This window comes from Malurus melanocephalus, unplaced genomic scaffold (genome assembly GCF_030028575.1).
Source record: "Malurus melanocephalus ecotype Western Australia unplaced genomic scaffold, MMel_1.1 scaffold_793, whole genome shotgun sequence".
Classification (NCBI taxonomy): domain Eukaryota; kingdom Metazoa; phylum Chordata; class Aves; order Passeriformes; family Maluridae; genus Malurus; species Malurus melanocephalus.
Window position 1 is genome coordinate 103,294 of NW_026624025.1, and position 14,028 is coordinate 117,321.

Below are 14,028 nucleotides of genomic sequence, written 5' to 3' on the forward strand. Positions count from 1 at the left end.
CCAGAGCAGAGCAGTGTGGGGAGAGTTGTGACAGGATTTTCCAAACCAGCTCCTCTTCGTAGCTAAAAATCAATTAAKTTTTTAATTTTATTGAAGGATTTGAATCAAGGAACCTGCAATTGGGGTTTCTTTCCCCCCCCAACCACAGGAATAAAGGAGCAGCTCTCTGCTCCCTTCTCTCTCAGAGCTTTCCCTGCCCCACATTTGCAGTTCGTGTTTCTTGTAGCCATCATTAATTCTTACCTAGGGGGAAAAAAAAATCACAGATTATTTTTCCTCCACTCTTCAACATCCTTCTTGGAATCCAGGAAATTTAGGGCTGGGTCCTTGAGCAGGGCTGGGCACAGCAGAGCTGTGCAGTTCCCAGCCTCTGTCCCATTTTTGTCTCTGACCCTGATCCCTCTCCCCTTGTCCCTGAGTGCACAGGGTCACCTCAAACTCCAACTTTGTGYCCCTCAGCCAGGCAGTTTAGAGAGAAGGATTGATTTTATTGTTTTATCCAACAAGTCAAAAACCAACTGGGTGATGGAAAGCCAAAGGCAGCAAGGCCAGCAGCAGCTGCTGCTGCTGCTGCTTTGGGGCTGTTTCTGGCTCAGAGACATTTCYCTCCCTCTGTCAGATGCTTCCCTTTCCTTTTTCCTGATGGTCCCTCATTGCAAAAGGAGCAAAGTGGGTTTGTAAGACACAGAAAATTGCTTCTCCCATCGAGTTCTGTGACTGAGTAGCTGCAGCAGTGCTAGTTATCAGTGATCGACGCTTGCAATYCTCCCAAGGAAATTAATATTTATATATTTGTAACTGTACATTATGCAGAGTAATCATTGCCGTGGTATTTATTTTAAAGCAATAGTTCCTTTTGTTCTTTCTCATCCCAATGTTTTTGTCTTGACTCTTTCCCCCCCCCTTTTTAATCAGCCTCAGTAGGAAACAAATACCAGAGAAATGTTCAGCTTGCTTGAAAAACTTCCTCGGCGCACCAGCACTCGCTTTGCTCACCCTGACTGCTGACATTTAATGCACAATAACCTGGTTTTCATTATTGGGAATAGAGCAACTCTTTAGAAAACCTCTGCCAGCCTGGGCTGGGGTTTGGGGTTTTTTTAGTCCCTGCTGTTTCTGAGTGCCCAGCACCCGGAGCCCAGCTCTGGTGTCCCACCTGCCTTTTGTCCCTCCCACACACACAGACAGCTCTCTGAGCAGCTCTTTGGTTTGTTCACACACATCTTAGCAAGTCTGAGTCCAGAAAAGTGTTTGTTTTAGATTCTGATAAATATTTTATTAAAAACTGATTTTAAGACAATCCTGTCTGCCTCTTATTYGCGCTTTAGGCTGTGCAGCCTGTGCTGGGAAAGCGAAAGGATTGAGGAGCTCTGAGGAGGTTTGCTGCTCATTTTCTACCTGGCTGCTCCYAGGGCTGAGCTCCAGGTGTGTCTGAGAGCTGAGCTGGCTGCATTTTGTCAGGTTGTTCATAACTGGGCTGGGTTTTTCCTGGCTGCTTTATTCATTTCCCCCTGGCCTCCARCTCTCAAACCTGAGCAGCTCTTTCCTTCAGAGACAGCTTCTGGCTGGGGATGGCATTACCCGAAGGAAGTGTGGAGTATCAGAGGGTTTGCTCCTTTCCTGCTTGACCATTTCCCTTCGAGAGATGTAATTTTGTTACAAAATCCATTAATACAACCTTTGCCTCAAAGAAATGATGGGTGCCAAGGGTCTTTTGCAAAAACAGGGAAGAGTGAATGGGATTTTTATACCTTTTATACCTAATTTTGCACAATGAGCTGACATTGCTGCAGGGCAGCTTAGAATCAAGCCAAAAATGTCCTGGCCCCACAAACCAGTGCTCTGCACTCCCTTGACAGACTGGTTTAGTTCAGGAAAGTATCTCTTGAGACATCTAGAAATTTGGTGTTTATCTCTTGAAACATTTAGAAATTTGGGRTTGCAATGCCTATTCTTTTTCAGATTAAGGGGAAGGGGAATATTCATTTAAGGACAGTGAGCATGACTGGCAGGCAGGGAGCGAATTTAGGAACCAGAGCCAAATGTTGGGATAGAGACATTCCCAGTGGTGTGTGAGCAGCTGAGAAGCTGCAGGAGGTGTCCCCTTAAAGGACTGGGCTCCACACCTGGCAAAGAATCCCCCAGCCTGGTTTTGTTCATCCTCATCTATGCAGACAGGGAAAAGCCCTTGGCTCCTCTCTGGGGGTGAAACCCGAGAAATTCCAGCGCTGGGATTCACCCTGATCCCCCGGGAGCGCAGAGCCGGGCTGGAGGCTCACACCAGCGAATCCTTGGAGCGGGGCAGCGTTTCCTTGGAGGTCTTCATGGACGTGGCGCTTTTTTTGCTGCTCCCGAACACTCTCCTCCTGACCTTCTCGCGGAAATCCTCGGACACGTAATAATAGACGAACGGATCCGCGCAGCTATTGCAGGTGCTGAGCGCCAGGCTCACCATGTAACCCAAATACAGGCGGCCGCGCCGCTCGGAGCAGGCGCTGGAATAGTGAACCAGCAGCAGGACATTGCTGGGCACGTAAAAAACCACGAGGGCCAGCACCACGAGCACCGTGAGCTTGGCGGCRTGCCCGTAGCGGCGGCCGGCGCGCAGGAGAACGCGCAGCACCGCGCCCGAGCTCAGCAGCAGCAGCAGCAGCGGCAGCGCGAAAGCGCAGCCGATCAGCGCCGCGAAATAATAAAAATAAAAAGCGTCGTCCTCCTGCCGGGGCAGCACGTCGTGGCACAGAGTGAGCCCTGCCCCGAGCAGCGGGTAGGATTGCCGCTGCAGGCTCAGCGGCAGCGTYAGCCCGGCCGAGCACAGCCAGACCCCGGCGCAGGTGCCCGCGGCGAACGCGCGGGTGCGGAAAGCTCGGGAGGARAAGGGGTGAACCACGGCCAGGTAGCGGTCGGCGGCGATGCAGGCCAGCAGCAGCACGGAGCAGTACATGTTGCCGTAGAAGAAAGCCGTGGTGAGGCGGCACAGCGCTTCGCCGAAAGGCCAGTGGTTGCCCAGGAAATAGTAGGAGATYTTGAAGGGCAGCACGGAGACCAGCAGCAGGTCGGCAGCGGCCAGGTTCATCAGGAACACGGTGGAAGGCAGGCGTTCGGTGCGGGTGGCCAGCACCCAGAGAGCCAGAGCGTTGGCCGGCAGCCCCAGCAGCAGCACCAGGCTGTAGAGGCTCGGGATGAGGAGCACGGTGACCGCGCTGCCCAGCTGGGCACGGGTGGCCGCGGGGATCAGCAGGTACGTGATGTTGTTGACCGTGGCCTTTTCGCCCGGGATGGCTCGGGGGCACGGCGTGGCCTCTGGTGTGGTGGCCTGTTCGTTGGTGCTGTTYTGGGAGTAATCTGGGACAGGAAGGTGGTCTGTTACCCACTCAGACTGGTACCTACACAAACTGGTGTCCACTCAGCCTGGCACCCACTCAGTTTGGTATCCATTCAGCCTGGTACCCACTTAAACTGTTACCCACTCAGCCTGGCACCCACTCAAACTGGCCCGCACTCAGTTTGGTACCCACTCAAACTAAAACCCACTCAGCCTGTTACTCACTCAGCCTGATACTCAGCCTAGTACCAACTCAATCTGTTACTCGCTCATCTTGGTACCCACTCAGTCTCTTTGTTACTCACTCAACTCATTTATTACCCACTCTGCAGAGCAGGCTGCACACACAGCTCCAAACCCAAAAAATAAAAAAGAGCAAAAAGAGAGCAAAAGAGAGCAAAAAAGAGAGCAAAAGCTGCTCTTTGTCTTTCCTGTCAGGGTCCCTGCAGCTGGGAGTGCTCTGGAAAGGCAGAAAAGCTGGCTGGCAGAATTCAGAGGGCAGGAGCCACCCTTAGGAACCTTCCTGAGAATGGATCACGTTCCTTTTTCCTGTGGTTTCCCACAGCTCACAATGGACTGTGATGCTGTACAGCCATGGCCGGGCCTGGAAATCCAGGAAAAAATTCCCTTGTATGGCCATCAACAGACCTGGGAATCCAGGAAATAATTCCCCTTTATAGCCATGATCAGGCCCAAGAATTCAGGGAATAATTGCCTTGTACAGCCATCAACAGACCTGAGAATCCAGGGAATAATTCCTCTGTTCAGCCATCAAGAGACCTGGGAATACAGAGATTAATTCTCCTGTACAGCCATGGCCAGGCCCAGGAATCCAGGGAACAGCTCCTCTGCCCAGCTTTCACAACAATCCTAGGATCTGGAGCCACTCCAGTGCAAAGTCATGGCTTTGGGAGTCTAATTAGCTAAAGATTTGGCTTTCAAGGGTTCTCTGGTTTATTGCTCCTTTATTTTTCCTTTCCCTTTCTAGTTTCTTCCAGCCCAGCTTCTTTCTCTGCTATATCACCTCTGTCACCTCCTGCTTCMACTGGAGCCCAATCAGAGCATCTTCCCATGTGAAATCATTAAACAATGACTTTTCAGGGATCTTACAAAGATCCYAAATACCCATTTCTTTAACAAGCAGCAGATTTCACCCACAGGCACCCACTCACCATCATAGTCCGAGCTCAGGCAGAGCCCCCAGAAGGCACAGCAGAGCAGGAGCCACCCGAGGGTCCCAATCCTGGCGATGCCGAGGGTGCCCATGCCAGCTCAGTGCCACCCCGCAGTTCCAGAGCCGTGCTGGAGCAGCAGCAGCAGCAGCAGCGACCCCGCTTACGCATTTCCTCCTGCTGGTCCTTAACTCTCGGAAACAACGGGGCTGATCCCGGGAAGGGCGAGGGGATGGAGGCACCGGCGTGGGTGGGCTGCCCGGGACAAGTGCAGCGTCAGAATGTGGGGCTGGGAAAGGTTTATTTATCCACATCCCAAGTGTTTCAGGGCTGCACTGCATCCTCAGAGMGGGATGATGGTTTAAATGACTCATCTGGGTCTCCTTCCTGCTCTGGGATGTTYCTGGAAGGAACAAATTCCTGGTTGGGTTTGATGCAGTTTGTGCATAAACAGCACCCGCGTTCCCGTGGGAATTCTGAGCATCTTCCACTGCACAGAGTTCAGGTGGGTGATCTGAGGTCTTTTCCCAAACCCTGAGCCATAATGGGTGGTACAAATGGGAAATATCCCAGATATCAGACAGCACAGACATCCCAGGGGTTACACAGAGCTCTGCAGATTTGTGTTCTGCCGATGGAAGGTTTTCAGTGCCAGCGTTGCCACCCCTGGATCAGGCTGGGCCCTTCACAGTTCTACTCCTTCATTTCTGCTCCTTCTTCCTGGCTAAACAGGGGATGAACCTCCTGCCTCTCCTCGATTTTACTGCAGAGGATGATTRAAAACCCTCTGGGCTGGAGCTGTTTGCACTGACAGCAGCAGCAGGAGCACCACGACTCACCACGGGCAGGAGGCAAAGCCAGGGAGAGCCTTTGCTTCCTCTGATAAGGGAATGGGATGGGGAGAGCAGAGGAAAGGGGCCTGCAAGGGGCACGCAGGAAGTCCCTGCTCTTGGGCAGATAATGGGGACTTCCAGCTGCTCCTGCCCCACAAAAAACTGCCTTTTTTCCAGAGCTGAGCAGTTTCCCCACCCTGCTGGGGTAAGGATGCAGAGCAGCACATGGTTGTGAGCGAGGAACACCCAGATATCAGGGACTGGCAAATAGGACCTGGGCTTTGGGATCCTTGCCTGCCTGGTCCCCCTTGAGAAAATCCCCTCGGAGCTCTGCTCCCAAATCCTCCCCAAATTCCCGTGGCCATCGAGGCCAGCGGGACAGCAGGTCCTGGCTGCAGAAGGTGCTGTTTTTGGGCTCTCCTCCCCAGCCCTCGCCTGGCTCTGCAGCCGAGGAAGGACAGGAGCCGGAGCCCAGGCAGTAGGAACTGTAAATTTGGTTTGGCAGCCCGAGGAGCCGCTCGTTTCTCCCTCCTCTCCTCATGAATGGCCTCTTCTGTGAAAGGCTGCGAATCTGAGCCTGGCTGCTGTTTGATGAGATTCTTCTATTCCGWGGAGAAAATGACCCTATTTCCTTTGCTTTCAGCCTATTCCCACACCCGTGCCGAGCGTGTCGAGAGGTGGAGCTGCGCTGGCAGGCGCGGGGGAGATGCAGCGCTCCGCGTTTCGTTTTTTTGCGATCCTCCCAGGATTTACGAACCATTACAGAACGACTCACGCCCCCACACATTTTCCGTGTCTCGGCCGGGATCCTTTCCGTGCTCTGCGAGCAAAAAAACGAGCTGTAATCAGGTTCAGATCGTGCGCAAATCACAGCTCTCTGAAGCGGTTCCTCATTGCCGCATCCTTCATTTTTCAGATCTTTAGTGACTGCCTCAGATGCAGAACAGCTTGCCTCGAAAAATCCTCCTGCCAGAGGTTTGTCACGGCTTGTTAACATCTCTTTAAGYCGTGTGATCCCTGCCCCGTGGGGTAACAATTTGGTTTTCGAGTAATTCGTTGTGCAACAGATCGTCTCCCGGGAGCGCTTTGATTGCGGTGCTCTGAAGCCCGAAGATGTAATGTTGGGAAGGATTTCAGAGCTCGGGGGGAGGATACGGACAGCACCTGATCTGTTCCGTACATTTTGGGGGATTGGAAGAGCAGGCTGTGGTGGGTAAATGATGGGATTCGTATCTCTGATCTACCACAGGGTTCCTGAGCAGCAGCTCGGAGCTGTTTCTGCAGGATCTGTGTCTAAAATGTGCCCTCGAGTTTCAAAAAAAGATCTTTTCCTTCTCCCTGGGCCAGTTTGAGATTGCCCACAGCTCCAGAGGATCCCTCTACCTCTCTCTCCTGCCTGTCCYAGAGAATTCCTGTTCCTCTGGAATCCCACCCAGTCTTTTCCCTGGATTATCCCACACAGCCTCACGATGCTGCAGCATTTCTGAGGAGGGAAGTTTTTCAGAGCTAACCCTCTGCTTGCCTGCAGTTTTCACTTCACGGTGTAAAAACCCACATGAAGGCATTTTCCAGGAATATTTGATGTTTATTAACATCCCTGCAACTCACTGGGTGTTCTGGAAGAGCTTTTTGGGGGCCTTTTTCAGCAAAACAATGAGGTTACATGGTCTGACACAGTCATCATCATCATCATCATCGTCACCACCACCATCCTTTCCAGCACCAGGACTCCTTGGATTCATTCTTTAGCAGAGTTTAAGTATTGTTAGATTTTAAACTGAATGAAATTTAGTCTTTCAATTGAACGGGTGGAACTCTGAGTTAGTTCTAATCACCTAAAACATGAAGGAAAATTCAAATCACATTTTCATGTACAATTCCCGACTCTCTCTGGTTCACACCCCTGACTCTCCCTGTGCATCCCTGTGATGTGGAAACATTAAAAAAAATCCTGGAATATGAAATGCTGAACTCAGGTACTCCCTTTCTCAGCCCTGAATTTAATTGATCAAACCATTTATACTGATTCCATCCTGAGGGATATTTTGAAGCTGTTTGCTGTTGCCAGAGCTGTCCACTCGCTGAGATCTCCRAGTGCTCCTCTGTCACATCTGGCTGTCCCTCCCCTTTGTGAAAGAGCCAAGAGGAGACTCTGCAAAGTGGGCTGAGCCCTTTGAGAGCCCAGCACCATCATTTTAATCAGATTATTCCGTGCAGTTGATGCCCCAGAGCATTGCTGAGGGGAGAGGAACAGTTTGTTTCCCCRTGAGTGGAGCAGGGGGCTGCGCAGAGAGCAGAGCTGCCTTTTGTTATGGCAACGGAAGTGTTGGGGATGATGTAAAGGAAACTCCTATCAGCTCTGGGTCACATCACCGCGGCCTCATTTGCAAAATGCACTCGTTCATTTGTCGTACGGAGCTCACAGGGAGCGCAGGGGAACGTGTTATTAGGCAGGAATTCGGGGAGGCCGCGGGGAAGGCGGGAGGAGGGTTCTGCTCGTGGTTCCAGTTGTGTTGTTTTAACCTGGAGCAGATGTTGCTCGTGGGGTTGGGAGCTGGGATCGGCCCCTTCCCCTGAGCCCTGTGCGATTCGGGGGTGATTCCGGGGCCAGGGCTGTGCCCCACCTCTGGCAAAGGGGCTGCCAGGAGGGCACCGGGCTGCACTGAGCAACCCCAGAGCTGGAGGGACCCTCAGGGGTCAAATCCATCCCACCCCTGTCCCTGCCCAGACCTCCCAACAGCCCCACCCTGTTCATCCCTGGCAGCGCTGTCCAAACGCTCCTGCAGCTCTGGCAGCCTCGGGGCCGGGACCATTCCCTGGGGAGCCTGGGCAGTGCCAGCACCCTCTGGGGACAGAAGAACCTTTCCCTGAGATCCATCCCAGGGTTTCCTCTGGTGGAGCAACTGTGCCACCCCCTGGCCTCTCTGCTCCCCTCCAGCCTCGGCTCCAGGAGAGGTTTTGGCAGTTCAGCCCCAGCTCGTGCGTGGGATCTCTGCAGGAAATGGATTTCCCTTCTTCATGTGCGCTGCTCACACCCTCCCTGAGCACTTGCTGACACACAGCTGCATCAGCACATCCTGCAGCCTCTCTATCTTGAAGGGAAGCTCATTCAACTTTCCAATTACATTTTTCTACCGTTTAAAACCCAGTTTCAGGTACAAGACACTCAGTTCTGAGGGTCGTCACCGAGTTTCAATTCATTGAAAAGAAACATAAAACAGTGAAAGCTGCAGACTTTTAAAATCAACATTTTATTTTACTTGAATGTGCAAATAAATATAAAAAAAAACTACATTCAAGGAGCTGGCAAAGCAATTACAAGCCCAAAAGCAAAGATCCTTCAAACAAATGGAAGAACAAACTGTTGACTYGAGGTCGTGCAGATACACAGCTGAAACCCTCAGACATGAACAAGCCCCTCTCAACCCTGCCTGTTATTCCCATCACATCCCCTYGCTGCTCAGCTTTGAGACAATAGCACTGCAAAGGGCATAAAGTCTTGCTTAATCAGTTCAGATTATAAATTAAGGTTTACAAAATAAGGATGCTTAAAAATACCTGAAGTACACTTAGAAGGGGTCGATGGAAGGGGACGGTGCCCGGGGGTGCTGCCCACCYCGGGACACCTGGAATCAAAAGCATTTTAAGCCACAAGTCGCCACCTATTTTCTAGTAAACAGTTTTTCTGTATCATAAAACCATAAAATTTGGCACAACCGTCATCTCCACTGGGAGACAGCAGAGAGGTGAGCAGGGCTGAGGTGTGTTTTGGTGAGCTGGCCTGTTGGGGACAGGGGGACACTGTGCTTGGCACTGGGCTTGTCCCCCTGCTSCCCCCCAGCCCTCGTGGCCTCTGGTCACTCCCTGCAACGAGAGCAGGGGAAAGAATCTTCAGATCATTTCAGGAACCAAAACAGAGCAGAGACCCAGACAAGGAGGAGAGAGGGATTYTTGATGAAAAGTCTCTGCTGGCAGTGGTTGTGCAAGTGGCCACAAATGCCAGAGAGTGGCCTCCCTCCTCCCCTCCCACCGATTATTTTGCAAAAAAAGACAAAGACTCAGGACAGTTTCCTATTAAATGTACCCCAAAGGCCAATTTTTCTACTGTCAAGTGAGACAATTGCGAAACCGAATGTCATCCAGTGGAAAGAACCCAGGACAAATCCTACAGGCTGCTCCTTAGGTCTGGCAGAAATCATAACCTAAAAACCAAAGCCACAGAAAGTTTTGGGGTGGGGACGTTATTGCCCCAAAAGCCAGGAAAAAGTTGGAAGCAAAGCTGAAAGGAGGCTGCCTATGCCTCAAGAYGTTCAGTTTGGGATACACTCCATGGACAGCGTGCTTGCCCTCGGCCCCCAAAAAACAGGGTAAAGTCACAGTGGGGCTGCAGGACAGACACGAGTAAATTCCCTTGGTTCCTCACTAGATGAAATCAGATGTTCTGCACAGATCAGGGCAGGCTGTGATAGGTTTCATGGCCAAAAAAAAGCTTCGATAGCAGTAGAGATGCTGCAGTGGAAAAGCTCGTCCAGGATGGCGGKGGCTGCGTCTCCGCGCAGATTTCCGCGCGTCCCCGCGAACGCRGCGCCTGTGCTGAGCCAGCAGAAACAGGAGAGTCCGTGGGGGCAGAGCTCAGCTCGCAGCGGCGCTCCCGGAGCTCCATCTGCCGATGGCACCGATGAGCTGCAGCCCCGCGGAGCGCCGGGAGAGAACGGAACCGCCGGGAAACGSCCGGATCCTGCTCCGGAGCTGCCCATCAGCATGCAAAAACAAACCAAAAACCGCGCCGGGACTCGCCATGGATATCCTCCCCATGGGTATTCCTGTCAATGGATATCCTCTCCGCGGATATTCCTCTGCATGGGTATTCCTTTTCATGGATATTCCTCTCGTGGATATCCTCTCTGCAGAKATTCCTCTCAGTGAATATCCTCTCGATGGATATTCCTCTCCATGGGTATTTCTCTCCGTGGATATTCCTCTCTGTGGATAATCCTCTCCGTGGATATTCTTCTCCGTGGATATCCTCTCCGTGGGTATTCCTCTCTGTGGATATCCTCTCCGTGGGTATTCCTCTCCATGGATATCCTCTCCAGGGATATTCCTCTCAGGGGATATCTTCTCCATTAATATCCTCTCCATGAATATCCTCTCCGTGGATATTCCTCTCTGTGGATATCCTCTCCGTGGGTATTCCTCTCCATGGATATCCTCTCCAGGGATATTCCTCTCCAGGGATATTCCTCTCCAGAGATATTCCTCTCCGTGGATATTCCTCTCCAGGGATATTCCTCTCAGTGGATATCTTCTCCATGAATATCCTCTCCGTGGATATCCTCTCTGTGGATATTCCTCTCCGTGGATATTTCTCTCCTGGGATATTCCTCTCCGTGGATACTCCTCCCCAGGGATATTTCTCTCCATGGATATTCCAGAAGGCAGAGTCTGCAGCCGGTCCTCACATCCCAAAGCAATGCTGCAGCTGGGGGATCTCAGAAATCCTGGGAATCACTCCCCTCCCAGCACCACAGCTCAGAGCTCTTCCCCTCAGTTCATGCTCCAGAACACTCAGTTGATGAGGGAGAGTCAGAGCCTGGAGTGTGCTGGCCATGCCCGTGTCAGTTTTGGCATTTTTGTCACCAGAGCACCAGGAACAAGCATCATTTGTTGCCATGTTGGCCCACAGGGATAAGGAAGCTGCCGAGCTGTGCCAGGGGCTCTCAGCCCTGCAGCCACTCCCAGGTTAYAGTGAAGAGTTCTGCAGGCTCCAGAACGGCACAAAGTCAGGAAGGTAGGGAATACTGAACCCTTYGAAGTGGAAGCAGCTGCCAGCATCTGCTCAAACACCAGCCCAGCTCCACCTCTCCACCAAAGCCACGAGTGGTGGTTCACCCCCTCACTGAGCTGGTCAGCAGCAGCCTAAAGCCAGGAAATGACTAAAAAAAGTGTGGATGGCCGGAGGATTACACTGCGAGGAGACAAGTCTATGCCATATGGAAAATACATGACAATCCCAAAGTAAAATGCTGTTTGGATAAATATCAGTAATACATACATTGCATTCCCACCACTATTCTCATAGGAAATGTGCTTCCCCAGCAGCTCTCAGGCCGGGCTGGGGGCTCAGGGTGACGCGGGACGGCGGCTGTACTGCACCCGGTATCTGTTCACCGGCACCCCGTGCACGTTCACCGTCTCACACGTGGTTTTGCAGGGCACCATCTCCTCGTCCTCGTCCCCCATCAGCCAGTCTTGAACCAGGTCCACGGCCTCCATGGACACGTTCTCCTCCAGCCACCGGTTGTGCCACTCCTCGAACTGCTGGTGGTGCTTCAGCAGCACCATGGGCTGGACCTGGAARCAGGACAGTAAAGATCATGGAGGGATTCATGGGGGAAAGCCAGAACACTCAGCTCTCSGTGAGATGTGCAATGCCTTGGACACAACACAAACAGGAAAACAGGAAACCACAGGCCTGTGTTTAACCATCCCTATTTCTTAACAATTGCCACTCCCACTTAAAATTTGCATGAAAAGAAAAGACTGCTAAACTAATCCAAAGTGCAGCTCATTTACCAGCTCATCAAGTTTCACCCAACACAGAGCAGTAATTTTGCAGGAATTCAGCCACAAGACTTAGAAATCCCTACATTTTAGCTCCCACCCTCAACCTCTGCTACTGCCCAGGCTGCAGAGGGAGTAAAAGCCAGATGTACCTGCTTGGCTCTGCAGAGAGCTCCCCTCCTGTACATGTARTCCTCGGAGTTCATGATGAACATCATCTTGTGGGTGTTGAGCTTGAAGCGGCAGTCGACATTGCAGGCGCTCTCCACCCCGATCAGGCGCTTCCAGGAGCTCTTGACCTCGCTGCGCAGGGCCCTCACCTGCTTGCACTGCCACTTGCGAAACTTCTTCAGGTTCCTGCAACAAAACAGGGATGACAAAGTGTGTGTCACACAGCTGGGTATTCATCCTCCTCGGCTGACAGGGCTCACGGCACAAGTACAGAATTTGTGTGTGCAGATTTTGTTTTTCAGGCTCTCCCCGGGATCTTCCTCTGTAAGGTCTGACAAATATTTAAAAATGGGAATAAAGCAGACTCAGAATCCCATCCACAATCCATCCTGCTCCATTCCACAGTCCCATGAACAAACCTCAGTGCAGTGGTCATAAATTTCATCTTCAGCAGGCCTGAAGCAGCTCCTCAGGGTCTCCAAGGCGAGTGCCTTTCCCCAGGGTTGGCACACCACCAGGGTTGGCACACCACCAGGGTTGGCACACCACCAGGATTGGCACACCACCAGGATTGGCACACCACCAGGATTGGCACACCACCCAAACCCACTGGACACAGGCAGGGAGGAGGCAGCAGCAGCTGCTGCAGGTGTGGCTCAGGGCAGGGAGCAGCTCACCTTTGCAGAAAGACTGGTTTCAGCAGGAAGCCATCGTTCTGGTTGTTGGGAGCTCCTTCCACCCCAACGTACTGCTCCATGTAGTTTGCCAGGTGCTACACAAGGGAAACAATTCCAGTGAGATTTCACTTCATCAGGACAAATTCCACTGCAATGAACCTGTTTCTTTCCCAGCTGTTCATTCCTGGCTGATTTATGTTGAAATTCTTTTGCTAATTCTGTCAATGATCACAGCCCCATGTGTCACCTCCCCACCTCCCAGGGAAACTTGTCCTCCTGGCAAAGGGTTACATTTTGGAATAAGAAAACAGGGAAAGCATTCTTAGACATCTGCTTTGTGCTACACAGAGTCCATGGTCACTGTGGTGTTACCTGGACCTCCACAGGATCTTCTGTCTGGGTTTCCTCTGTATCCAGCAGCTCAATGGTCATGATCACCTGTCCTTTCCTCTGAAGAAACATGACCTGGGATAAAGTTACAGGAAATATTGGTCACAGRGGTTCACAATAAAAAGCTGCATATTTTCAAGTCATTTGGAAAACTAATATAAACTAGGAGAGAAGCACAGGGCTTCTCAGTGAGCCACAATGTCCCCTCACTATGCTCTGATTTTGGTACCTTCTCTTCATATTGCTCACTCTCACTTTGGGAGCTCCCAAACCCACTTCTCCCAGGTCATGTGCCACCTGGGAGATTTTCTGAARTTTTTCAGCAATTTTCTGAAGTTCCCTGGCAGCAAGGTCTCACCTTGAAGCAGTTCTCATCTGCCATGCACCGTTCAGCCTTCCACTGGTAGCTGGTCTCCTTGGCAGCCCGGACACAGCGGGATGATAAATTCCCCCCAGCAGCTCCTCGTTTCCTCTCGTTCAGGTAGAGCTCAACCACCTTCAAGCAGATGTCATCGCTCACTAGATGGTGAAGCTTCCATTAAAAAAGGGGGAATTCAGTCAGCAAGCCTGGGCCGAGAGTTAACTTTAATGTGTCATGAAAGGAGTGTAAAACTCAGCTGAAGCAGCAAACTCCAGAGACTTCCCACATTTCACTCTCTTTTCTATGACTTTGTAATAAAAGGAACAGAGGGGAATGGGGGCTGATGTGCCTTAATTAGAAAACTACAACTGGAAGACAGATTTGAATAAGAAGGACAGACCCTTTTTTTGTGCTGCCATAGGAATGGCAGAATTCTGAAAAGACTGGAGCTCAAAAAAGGCCAGAAAGAGCAAATCCCCTACAGAGATCCCTGAAATCTCTCACTAACCTTCTGCTAGAGTGTTTCTCTGTCACA

At 51.5% G+C, this 14,028-nt stretch overlaps 2 protein-coding genes across 2 annotated transcripts in view; both read right to left on the reverse strand.

Annotated features, from left to right (window-relative positions):
• Positions 1 to 604: 604 nt before the first annotated feature.
• Positions 605 to 4,827, reverse strand: F2RL3 (F2R like thrombin or trypsin receptor 3). Its single transcript, XM_057385130.1, is given in 2 exon segments — positions 605 to 3,345; positions 4,498 to 4,827. Coding segments are annotated over 2 exon segments (1,476 nt in total). The 5' UTR covers positions 4,592 to 4,827; the 3' UTR covers positions 605 to 1,963.
• Positions 4,828 to 8,562: 3,735 nt separating this feature from the next.
• Positions 8,563 to 14,028, reverse strand: part of SIN3B (SIN3 transcription regulator family member B) — a 15,358-nt gene continuing 9,892 nt past the window's right edge. The window contains exons 14-18 of the mRNA XM_057385144.1: positions 13,491 to 13,664; positions 13,115 to 13,207; positions 12,743 to 12,837; positions 12,047 to 12,251; positions 8,563 to 11,684 (exon numbers count right to left, since the gene is read on the reverse strand). Of these exons, the coding sequence (XP_057241127.1) occupies positions 11,454 to 11,684; positions 12,047 to 12,251; positions 12,743 to 12,837; positions 13,115 to 13,207; positions 13,491 to 13,664 (798 nt within the window). The 3' untranslated portion in view covers positions 8,563 to 11,453. The remainder of the gene's footprint in view (positions 11,685 to 12,046; positions 12,252 to 12,742; positions 12,838 to 13,114; positions 13,208 to 13,490; positions 13,665 to 14,028) is intronic.